This window comes from Gorilla gorilla, chromosome 5 (genome assembly GCF_029281585.2).
Source record: "Gorilla gorilla gorilla isolate KB3781 chromosome 5, NHGRI_mGorGor1-v2.1_pri, whole genome shotgun sequence".
In the NCBI taxonomy this organism is placed as follows: Eukaryota; Metazoa; Chordata; class Mammalia; order Primates; family Hominidae; genus Gorilla; species Gorilla gorilla.
Window position 1 is genome coordinate 176,625,405 of NC_073229.2, and position 12,304 is coordinate 176,637,708.

The following is a 12,304-nucleotide window of genomic DNA, read 5'->3' on the forward strand; positions in this document are numbered from 1 at the left end:
GAGCCATTGTCACATTCACACATGTGCACACAGAAGCACACATGTGCACACATAGGCACACATGCTAGCACCAAATTGTGTTCTTCTTCAGACTCATATGGTATTTGGAGATGGGAACTTTGGAAGGTGGTTAGGTTCAGATGAGGTCATGGGGATGAGGTCCTCATGATAGGATTAGTGCCCTTATGAGGAGGGACACCAGAAAGCTTGCTAGCTCACTCTCTCTGCCATGTGAGGGCACAGGGAAAAGGTAGCCATCTGCAAGCCAGGAAGAGGGCCCTCCCCAGAACCCTACTATACTAGCACCTGATCACAGATTTCCCTTCTCCAGAACTGTGAGAACATAAGTTTCTGTTGCTTTGGCCACCCGTCTATGGTATTTTGCTATGGCAGTCAAGCAGATAAAGACAATACACATGTACATATTACATATGACTAAGTCTCACACAGTCTCAGGAGTAGACATGCAGAATTATTTTGTAAAAACGGTGATTCAAAACAAAAAGTACCATACTGTAGAGGTGAATAAACTGAATGAGATGTTTTGTGTTTCGTGGTCACAGACATTAACCCTAAATCTAGTCTGCATAATCATAAATACATTGCATGTATCATTTGAGAGTGTGGTTTATACAAATAGCCACTGAAATGTCAGGAAGGATAACTCAAATACACGTTCTCAGAGTGCTGGTTATTTCCATATACCATTCATGAACATTATGACTAATGTTCCCAATATTGATATTGAGATGATAAACATGAAGATGGCTTTTCATGATAAACATGAAGATGATAAACATGAAGATACTGGGACAAGTTGTGTATCAGCCACCAGACTTCAAGTGACACTGTATCTATACTATGATATGGTGAATGTATAAAATGAGCACAAAGGACTTAGCTAGTCACCTCGAGTTATCTGTTTAAAAGAATCTTTAGTTACAGAAGAATTTGTAAGCTAAATAATGAATTAGTAATTTGGATAACTTGAATTATTCTATGACTCTCTACTCTTCTGGGGACTTAGGAATGGCCAATGACAAGTCAGCTCACCAACTCTCTTGAAGTTCTTTTTGCTCACCATATCTTTGGGTCTCATACCTAAAAAGTCTCTGCTTCCCTGACTCATCTGCCCGCTCCCCTTCTGTATCAGATCAGCATGCCTTTTTTAAGTTTTCCTCCAAGGTTGTTTGTCCATGTATTCAGGTCAAGTGTCCCCTAAAGGGTGGACTCACAGTGTGTCTCCGCAGGAGCTCCTCCGGATCCCCCTTTTCCTCCAGGCCCTCCTGAGCAATCCGCAGTACCTTCTCCAACTCTGCTCGAGACTCCTCAAACTTCTTCATCAAGCGACTGTTGGTTTCCACGTGCTTCTTCCAATCTCCAGTTTTCTTTACCATACTCTTGATGTGAAAAACAATCATAATATGATGCTGCTTTCTCATTACTGAAAGGATCATTTTGTTAGAGGGTATTATTCATTTTAAAAGCACTTGGAAAAAAGACGTTTCATCATCATGGGAATAATTAACTCTTTTCAATATTAATTAATATTAGGTAAAAGAGTAGGACAATGATTGGCTTCCAAACACCAGCAGGTAAGGCGTTTTAGCAAGACCAAAAGCACGAGTGATGGTTTCTTGTCCTCACTCTGCATTTTCCCTGGCTCACAGCTCTAAAGCAGGGAGAGCAAATTACCTGAAAAGCAACATGAACATCTGCAATCTGTCTTTGTAGCCTCGTCTGATCAAAATGCTTTAACACGTTGCTCAAGGTCACAAACTTTTGAACACTTTGACTGCCTTTCTCAATAAGTGTCAAGGTTTTCTTACAGTTTTCTTGACAAGCTAACAGTTCCTATAACGAAATGAAACCCCACAACAATGTTATTTACAAAACAGAGTGAGAGAGAAAGAAAGAGAGTGACCATTACAGATAATAAGAACAACATTATATAGCTTTTAGGCTTCTAACACCAATAAGTAAAACCAAAAGTACGGTGGAACATTTCAAAAGATCTCAATTTTAAACAATCACTGAAGTCAGTGCTTTCTTATATAAGGCATTTAAATGTTACAAACAGTTTTTTTTTGAGATTTTTAAATACCTCATGTACATTTTATTGTCATTAAGAAAATGATAGAGCATCAAAAGTTGTCTAGGTCTGCATTCCTCTAGTAAGATGATAGGCCTGTGGTTTATTGAGAGAACAATCATGAAATCAATGAATACATATCAGGTTTTAAGGTGACTAAACAAATTAAACATCAATGCACATTCACTTTGCTGAAAGAGATGCACTATATATATATATATAGTATATCCTAATTTATAATATTTGAAGGTGTACAACCTATCAGCCTTATTAATGAAATGGTAGGGTTCAGATCCTAAGAAAAAAAAGGCAGCAGACCGATGCACTTGGGGAAGACTTGCAACTGTTGCACATCTGCAGGACAAGATGCAATGGTGACTTACAGACACCTCCACCTCTGACTTGTAGCCTGCAATTGTGATTTTGGCAGTAGAGAGCATGGAAATCATTGAGCCCAGCACAAGGCAGAGGGTCATTTTTTGGCTTGAATTACGCCATTTGCAGTTCAGTATCCTCAACTGCGTTAAAAAAATACTTCAAACTGCTCATTTGGATGCCATTTTTGGATATCCAGATGCAAATATCAAGAGCATGGTTTTTTTGTTTGTTTGTTTTGGGAAAAACAGAATAAAGACATACTTTTTCCTTTTGAAAACTTAGGAGATAAAAGGGTAATATAAGTCCAAAATGTATTATTAGATTTTATTATTAATAATGCTATGAACATTATTTTAATTATGGAAAGATTGTATAATGACAACTTGTACAAATTTAGAAATGTAGGAGATATCACCATGTTTAAAAATGAAAGATAATCTCTATCCAATACAATGAGAATGCAGTTTGGTGGTATAATCGTTGTGGCTTTACTACAGATAATAATAATAATAACGCTATCAGTCATATAGTGCCACTTATTATATGCTAGTGACATCATGGTGTATCTAATGTAATATCTGCAATAAGCTTTACACTCAGGTATTATAGCCTTCATCTTAAAGTGAGGAAGTTAAAGCTAATCAAAGCTTCCTAATTTGCAATATTAAATCTAAGATCTGAATATCTGTCAGACTCATTTCAGACACTCTCGGCTCTTTCTACTAATGATGCTAACTTCCTCCCATGAATCTATGTCAATTAATGCAGTGGCAAACCTTTTGTACATTAGTGTCTCTCTCCTCTGATGGATAGGTTCATTATAATAAACCAAATAACTCAATTAACTACAACACTCAGTAGGAGACTGTTATGCATACAATCTGTTTACTAAAAATGAGACAAAGAAAAATGATTATCACATCAAACACATTTCCAGAATTTCAAGGTTGTTTAAACTGTCGTATTCCAAGAAGCAAAGTAAAGATCTCATAAGTCAGAGGTTATGGATACTGGATGAAAATGGAAAGCAATTGTTTTTATTATATGTATGTAAATATATATCAAATTATCTATCTATCTATCTATCTGTTTTCAAAGTATCAAGAAATGAAGGCACATATGCCTTTTTAAGTGAAATTAACCATTTCGTCAATCAGCGAGGCAGCAGGTAATGCCTAAAGCTATGTGTGGGAAGCAAGAGTAAATGATTCTCCAAAACAAAGTCAATATAAGAATGAAAATATTATATCTGTATATATAATACAAATATTTATATATTTTATATAAATATCCTCTCTGTATAAGTTTTATATGTATAAAATTTATATATATTTATCTTTTAGTTATTTAATGTAGAGACAGGATATTTATTTAATTTTCTTACAGTGTCTTTCTACTAGCGAACCTAGGGATCACGTTTCATGAACAAAGCCCATAAAAAGTTTAATGTAAATAAATTCTCATTTGTATTTTTAAAAGGATAGACTATATGTGGTCTATTGCTAGTAGACAGGAACTATAAGAAAAGTAAATAAATACAAAGCAGAGAAATAATAGAAAGTCCTTTGATTATGGGTACTTAATGTTTGAAGTTAGAGTAGTGGATTTGGCTCCATCTCTATAACACATCCCTTATTTCACAGAGACATTGTGAACTTTGCACTTTCTGTAGTTGGGACTCAGGATGCATGGCTTATGCATGCACACAGCAGATGTTTATAAATGCTTGCTGAGTATTGCCAGATCACAATGTTGCTCCATTGATAGAAAGGGGAGCTGGGTGCTCAAAACAAACCATTTTTTCTAATTTTGCTCAACTCAGTGAACTTACTGATTCAGATGAATAGAGCCTGGTTTGCACCTGAGTCCAGCTAGACCATTCCCTGGAAACAAACAGCTCACATAGCCCCTCCACTGATAGCGAATGGATTTTCATCTTTGGACAAGACATGTATTTTTGTTTTGAGTTAGTAGTACTATTCTAGAAAAATGTTTCTTGTCCTCACTGAATTTCTATTCCTGTAAGCAACACCCTGGTCTTGTTACACATGCTTTAGAATAATTGTCTCCTGAAAAGGATTGTTCTCACCTGATGTTTTTGTTTAAAAAGAGCACTCGATTGTGCCTCACGCTCAAGAACTGTGATAATTTCATTGATTTTCCCAAGTGAGTCATAAAAGGACGTCATCTGCTTTTCTAATTCCTCCAACGGAATCAACAGCTGCTGAGACTCATAAAGGAGTGGGGAGTAACATTCTTTGACCTTTAAAAACATAAAGACAAAAATTCCATGAAAGACCATTAAGTGCCACTAGCTCAGGGAACGTTCATAGCTCTGAGGAACATTTTCTTTAGTGACATGATCATTTGGTGCTTACAAATATCCAAAGACATTTCTTTAATGATATTTCCTCTATATTGTCAAATTTTGCTGTGAAAAATAATAGTGCTGTACCACTGAGACAAATAAATGGCTACTGAGTTTTCTCATGAAAATTCATCTAAATCGTCCATCTGGATAGCACTTTCTCATCTAAATGATTGTTTTTAGTGAGCCAGATGGCATCAAATTATACTTCATAAACCATGCAACTCATTTTCACTTTGGCCTTGAAATCTGACCTAAGACAGTCACGAATTATTATTATATTACCTAGACCAACCTGTGTCTTCCAGCTTTGTTTTCAAGAGATTGCCTACTTGAACCCTTGACTGCTGATAAACTTAGAAACCTGTTGACTCACTCTTCCCAGACAGGCCTGTGTTTTCCTGCCTCCCACCAGCTCCATGCTTTGCTGCTCCCTGCTTATCAACATCCTACTCATCCGAAGCACTAAAGTCACACCAATTTACTCATGAAGCTTCCCATGCTAGGGGAGGGCTCTGTAGTCCGAACTGATGCAGCCCTTACCTGTCACTTGTCTTGTAAAATATGTTTTAGTTTATAGACCTGTATTGTCTTAAAGATGAGGCCACTAGCTCCTGGAAATCAAGAGCTCCAGGAGGTGTCTACTCTTCATCCTCCAAGAACTTCCCACCTCTTCTCATACTTTCAGATAACCAGGGAAAGGAAATTAATCAGTATTTGTTAGTAAGCCATTCTTTGTTTTTCATATAGTATAAAGACAATAATGTTCTAACCAGATGAGGCATATTCCAAAAAATAATCCTTGAAGAAAGTGGGAGAGGGCAACATTTTGCTCTACTGTTAAACATAGAATTATGTATGAAGAAACATTTTTATGTTCTAGGATATACTGCCTGAAGTATACACTCATCAAAAGAAAGTTACCATCCTGCTACTGCAACAAGACTCTGATATAATTACCTTGAACAAAACCAAGAGAGTCTACTAACGTGTATACAAATCAGTGTGTTTTATTGATCTCTCCTGGGTAGAAGAGAAAACCTATCAAGATGCTGCATCTGAAACAGTAAAAAGGCAAATGACAATTTGCTTTCTCAGGGGTTGTCCTGAACACCTAAGCATGGCTCAGGCTAAGATGTGCAAGCCCAGCTATGGCCCTGAAAGCTGCTGGGGAGTTATCAAATTGGAAATGTTGACTTCAAATTGTACTCATTGTTTAGCAGCTTTTACTAGTAGCCAATATTATCATTATTGCCCACAACCTTTAAATTATAAATAATTCTAACTTGAATGTTAAAATAAAATGAACTGAACATAAACATTCTCATACATACCAGATTGATAGATAAAATTTTCTTTTTTATGGTCATGATTTTTCCTATTTTAGCTTTTTGAATGCATTCTTTTTCATTAATTCCCTACCACTGATGTCACAAAGGTTATTCTCTTCCTTTCTACCTTTCTTTCCTATTTAACAGGGTCTTCTACTTTGTTTCTACTTTGTTTTCCCATTCTTCATTTTAAAATATTTCCATTCATTTATTATAATCACTTCTCTCTTTTACTAGAAATTAATTACCCAATCTAGGTGGATTTTGCAAACAATACCATCTTCCTAAAATTCATATTTGGATAGATAACAAATCCCAATGGAACTTCCAAAGCTCTTAAGGAAAATCACTGAATAGACTAGAAAATGCTTATGACTAGTGCTTACATCCATCTAGTTCCCTGTACAGAAAAGGTATAAATGTATATAATCTTTTTTTTTTTTTTGAGACAGAGTCTCGCCCTGTCACCTAGGCTGGAGTGAAATGGCTCGATCGGGGCTCACTGCAACCTCTGCCTCCCGGGTTCAAGTGATTTTCCTGCCTCAGGCTCCTGAGTAGCTGGGATTATAGGTGCACGACACCATGCCCGGCTAATTTTTGTATTTTTAAGTAGAGACGATGTTTCATCATGTTGGTCAGGCTGGTCTCGAACTCCTGACCTTGTGATCTGCTCGCCTCGGCCTCCCAAAGTGCTGGGATTATAGGCGTGAGCCACCCCACCTGGCCTAAATGTATATATTCTAAGCCTAAGTGAGCTCCATGAGATGAGGAAGTCAGAATTTCCACGGCTTTGTGGCTATGCTTGCAGAAAATTGCACAAATAAGTTTGGAGTGGAGATATATCAAACAAATCTTAATCAATTCTCATTTAAATTTATGATCCCCTCTTCTTCCTCCTCCTCATCTCCTTTTTCTCTTCATTTCTCTTTCCCTCTCTTGGTTTTATCACATGTAACTGTTCCCCAAAAGTATCTAACTTTCTATTAAAATATACCTATAATACTTCTAAATTAACAGAGGTAATACTTGGTATCAGCATCATAGTTTTATTTTTTTTTAATTCATGACAAAGTTACTAAATTTAGAATCCCAATTAGAAACAAAAGCATTGTTAACAAGTAAACACTTTGCCCGTGGGGAGAAGGAGGCAGCAAGCAAGCTGAAGGCACTGTTGGTGTGACACAGCCTATTGTGTATTAAATTATTTTCGCACCTTGGTTAGCTGCTCTTTGAGCTTTGACATGGTCGCAAACATTTCTTTTCCTTCTTCTTGGGGGCTTTCTTTGGTAATGAGGTGTGCTGTCTTTGTAATTATCTTGTATTGGGCATCCATCACAGGCACCCTCTGCTCAATATCCTGCATGAATCATTGAAACAGCCAGATTCACACATGACACATTTCCTCTTAACTTCAGGATTCCACAGAAGGCAGAACAAAAATCAATATGCACTGTATAAAATCCAATACTTACACTAAACTTTAGACGATTCCAGTTATTGCTTCCCTTCATTACTAATAAATATTTGTAATATTATATAGTTAATAAAATTTTCCTTTAAAAGTGACCAAAACATCAAGATTAGCTGAAACGATCTTTGTACTTTCCAAAACAAATCCCATGTTAATGTAGTATGGAAATATAAAATAAAATGTAAATGTATATTTAAAATGTGGGGGAATTCTGACTTTAAAAATTAGACTGGTTTTCTTTAAAAAAAAAAGTAACTCATTGCCATTATAAAAACTTATAAATTAGAAATATTAGGATAATGACAATTTAAATTACTTATAGTCTTCTCCCACAGTAGAATCCAAAGCCAACATCTTATCTATACATCATTAAGTTTTTTTCCTGTGTTTACACCCATTTTAAAATTTTTACAAAGACAAAAGAATGATACTGTTGTTTGCTTTTCTCATGTAGCAATATATTGCAAAATCTTACCATGTCATCAAAAATTCTTCCACTACTTCATTTTTGAGAGCTGCAGGCTATTCAAAATTGCAAATACCACAGTTCATGCAATAAATCCTTTATTATTGAAAGTATTTAGGTGCGGGTGCTATCTATAGATGTCTCCTGTTTTTTCCTAATACTTTATAACTTGGTTGTAGAAAAAAAAATCTCCAAACTGAAAAACAATTTGAAGTTACTTTATATGATCAAGACATGTCTTTTTTACGTTCAATACATTTTTTTCTGACAGGTGCAAATTGGGACATACAGACATGTCAAAATGATGCCCAGGAGACACAGAAACAGCTTTTGCAATGATCTGAATAAACTTGCTGATCTTTCCTCTCACAACAGAGTAGGCTTTTCATTTTGATTCAGAAACCCCTCACCTCCAAGTCTTGAATTAATAGCTTGACATTCATAAAAGAGACTTCTAAGGGTTCAGAAAGTTTCTTATGGGCTTCCGTTGCAAAAGCAGACAGGGTAACAACACAGTCTGTGTATTCCTTCTTCATTCTGTCCATCTCATCAGCTTGAGCATACTGTTAAGGAAAGGGAGGAGGGAACATCGTGAAAGCCATTTAGCTGCGACCACTGGAACCACAACTTTCACTTTCACGTATTCGCTGGAATTGTTATCCGGTAAGAAAGACTCTAATCTTTGATTCTCATTTTAGATAAATTTGAAGTAAGTCCAATTAGTTTGAAAGAAAAAAAGAAACTAGCATGAAAATGAAGAAATACGATTTGAAACGAGAATCATTCCATATAAGTAGGCTCCATATGTCAACATAATCCTTAATCAAACTAATGCATTTCTGTAATATTCCTCCATTATACATGGAAAAGAATGAATAACTAACCATAAAACACACCGGTTTTAAACATATCTATGCTTTGCCTTAATAAACCCGTGCTCTAAAAATAGCATTCTCTCTAAACAGACTACTTATCACATTTGTAACACATACACGTTGAGGTTTATATAGATTTGAAAGACATACTTGCTTGACTTCCATAAACAACTCCCTCCACCGCCCATTTAGCAACAGTAATTGCTGCTTCAGGTCACGGGAAACCATCTCATCACAGGTTTCAATTAGAAAATTGCCAGCATCGTTCATGGCAGCATGCTGCTGAATCCAATGAGGTAAATTCCGAAAAAAATCCTAAACAATAAATAATGCACAATATCATAAACCATAAACCAAATATCAGTGACTGATATGAAAGTGACTAAAGTAGGAAAAATATTTTTGTTTTAACATTCATGTGAATTTTAAGATAAATCATAAATCTCTTTAAAATGCACATTTTTGATAAAAAGTTTCAAAATGTGAGCTAGAGATACTGAGTGTCTTTTTTTATAGGAACAGTTGTGCCATATCATTTGCCGAAGACAAAACAAAACATGATGACCATTTTCTGTTATTTCTGTTTTACAGATTAAAAAGCTGAATCTCTGTAAGTGTAAGAGACCTGTGCATAACCTCCAGGCTAGTAAATATCAGTGCCACAGTCATATAAAAGGCATAATACATTAGGGAAATATATAGCTTCCTTTTTTATTTGTATAAATTGATGGGGTATGAGTACAATTTTGTTACATGCATAGATCGTGTGGTGGTAAAGTTGGGGCTTTTATTCCTTTTTAAAGAAAGAATAGCTTTCTTTAATAATTTCTTTTTGACCTGTTACTTTTGATTTTTAAATTTCAGTGTAGTACATTAAGATAATTAGCAATCATGGAGATAAACCATCAAAGAAAAAAAGTTTAAATTAAATATCTGAGTCAGGAGCACTTAGTACAATAACACACTTTCTTATTTATTTAAGGGTTCCCTCTTGGCAATGAAACAGTTTCCAACTCATTTTAAATATAGCGTCTGTGTGCACACGCACACACACAACACACATCACAGTGAAAAACAAGGATACCAAAGATAATTCAAAATCCATTTCGTAAGCCTTGTGTGGGAGGACTTCCTACATATATAAATAGATTAGAACACTTCTGTTTCTGGTGGTTATATTTCTTTTGATCAAATTAACACGTATGACATCCACTAGGGCACTGCCAGTCTAATCAGAAAAGCCAAAATCTGTATGGGTACATAGTTACTGCTTCCCTCAGCTACACAAGAATAGTTGATCTACATGAAATATAGAATGGTAAAACATTTAAAAGTGATACATCTACTTGTCCAAACAATAATAGATGAACCAATCTTGGATGGCATATGGTAATTCTAATGCATGCATTTTTAGTATCACTTACATATAAATTGATTTTCCATGTAAAAATGCCAGGCTCCCATTAGGAAGTATATAAGCAGAAATCAGTCCATTTCATGTGACATTTACATATAAGTGACATTAACATAAAACAGTAACTCTCACAGGCACACACACATACACACTTATAACTGGCCAAAAAAGAAATCACTCCTACCCAGAATGAGACCCTTGCTTGAAGGTTGATAAAATCCAAAAGAGAATATCTAACGAGATACAAATGTCATGGTCCAGTTGTTCGACTGGTGTATGCTACCACATAGATCCAGTAGTATGTGTTTCAGCACTACGTGAAAACAAAGTTGTTTTCATCCTCTCTTAAATCAGGAAATCCATGAAGGCTGGGGCCCTAGACACTCCCCTTCATAGACAGACTTCAGGGTAATATAGTGCCCTCCCCTTTGCTGCCCATTGGATTTGCTCAACCCTCCATCAGCTTCTATTAAGCAGTGTATTTATTGGTCTATTGCTAACCTGAAAGTGCAACTTTTCAGGCAAAGTCAAGATTCTTGAGTGACACTTGTAAATATATGAGATCCCCTAGTGAGCTACGCTGTAAAAGTCTCTCATTTTTACATACATCAAACGTCTTTTCTTTTTGCATGAGCCAATCTTACCTTTTTGGCATTTTCTGATTGATTGAGCATTTTTTCAGCATCCTCTAGCCAGGCTTGCAGACTAGCCACTGTATTGCCATAGCGATCCCAGTTAGAGATCACTTCTTCCAGCATGCTCCTCACACTCCTAACTTCTACTGAGAGATTCCTCCACTGAGCGGTGGTTTCATTCATGAATTTCATCACATTCTCAGCTTCTTCCACTGAAACAGATAAAACCAATTATAACCCTTATCTTATATTTTAAATCCTCCACACCTTTTTTTCTATGGTCTTATACATTGGTGTGCAATAGTATCCATCACAAAGGCCAGAGTTCATTTCCAACAAATGTGACAGACATAATTACAAATGGAAAACAAATGTATTTTACAAATTGTGTCTTTATACTAATTAATTTCTCATTTACTTGATTGTTAATACTTAACTTATTCTATGCTTTTGCCTTTAATCCTTAGATGCAATTTAGAAAATGAATGCTTATTTTGTTCTCTCTTAGAAGAACACATACACACACACACACACACACACACACACACACACACACGCAATGATTATGCAGGTTAGGCATTGTACAAAGCCAAGGGAACTGAATCCAGTATGTGTTCTCCTGGCCAATGGCAAGGTCACTCAAAAATTCCACGGACAGAAAGAATGATCTGATCAGATAGAAACCTGCAGGCTCTAAATTCTACTGCAGTCTACGTTGCAACAAATTCTGTAGTATGTTTTACCTGAACCATCTGCTTTGACATACATCTCAGCTGTCTGTTTCAAGATCTGGTATGTCACCTCATATTGTTCAAAGAACTTGCTATTTTCTATAAAAGACTAGAAAAGGAGGAATGGTTAGAAGATAGCAAACATTAGGCTCATGTAGAATGCCAAAGTCAATTTTCTTCAATATAGCTATAAGCACAGTTTACCCAAATTTGTTAATCTCAGTCTTCTTGAAAACATAAAATTAATTCCACTGCTACAAATTACCTAAGATCATGCTGAACACATAAATTGATTCCACGCTTTTGATTCTAACCCAGTACAGGACTGAGAAAATATTCTATTTCTTCACCAACCAAGGGTTTGCTTTTTGAAGAGACCGAAATTTCTCCAGAGAACTTGGGTCTAACACTTAGAAAGCACTAAATTTAGAAGAACATTTTAAAGTGTCCCACTGTGTCTCAGCTGCGGAATTCTGTTGCTCTTTGAACATTAATCCTGGTGAATGACTGCTCTGAGGAACTCTAGATTATAAATAAATGACA

General features: G+C 35.8%; 1 protein-coding gene across 22 annotated transcripts in view; it reads right to left on the reverse strand.

Moving 5' to 3' along the window:
- The window catches only part of SYNE1 (spectrin repeat containing nuclear envelope protein 1), a 522,579-nt gene that overhangs the window by 342,068 nt on the left and 168,207 nt on the right, over positions 1 to 12,304 (reverse strand). For all 22 annotated transcript variants that reach the window (XM_055390873.2, XM_019029254.4, XM_055390870.2 and 19 more), the window contains 8 exons: positions 11,774 to 11,870; positions 11,040 to 11,242; positions 9,132 to 9,296; positions 8,517 to 8,669; positions 7,383 to 7,526; positions 4,560 to 4,733; positions 1,696 to 1,854; positions 1,236 to 1,400 (listed from right to left, as the gene is read on the reverse strand). In XM_055390873.2, coding sequence (XP_055246848.1) covers positions 1,236 to 1,400; positions 1,696 to 1,854; positions 4,560 to 4,733; positions 7,383 to 7,526; positions 8,517 to 8,669; positions 9,132 to 9,296; positions 11,040 to 11,242; positions 11,774 to 11,870 — 1,260 coding nt within the window. The remainder of the gene's footprint in view (positions 1 to 1,235; positions 1,401 to 1,695; positions 1,855 to 4,559; positions 4,734 to 7,382; positions 7,527 to 8,516; positions 8,670 to 9,131; positions 9,297 to 11,039; positions 11,243 to 11,773; positions 11,871 to 12,304) is intronic.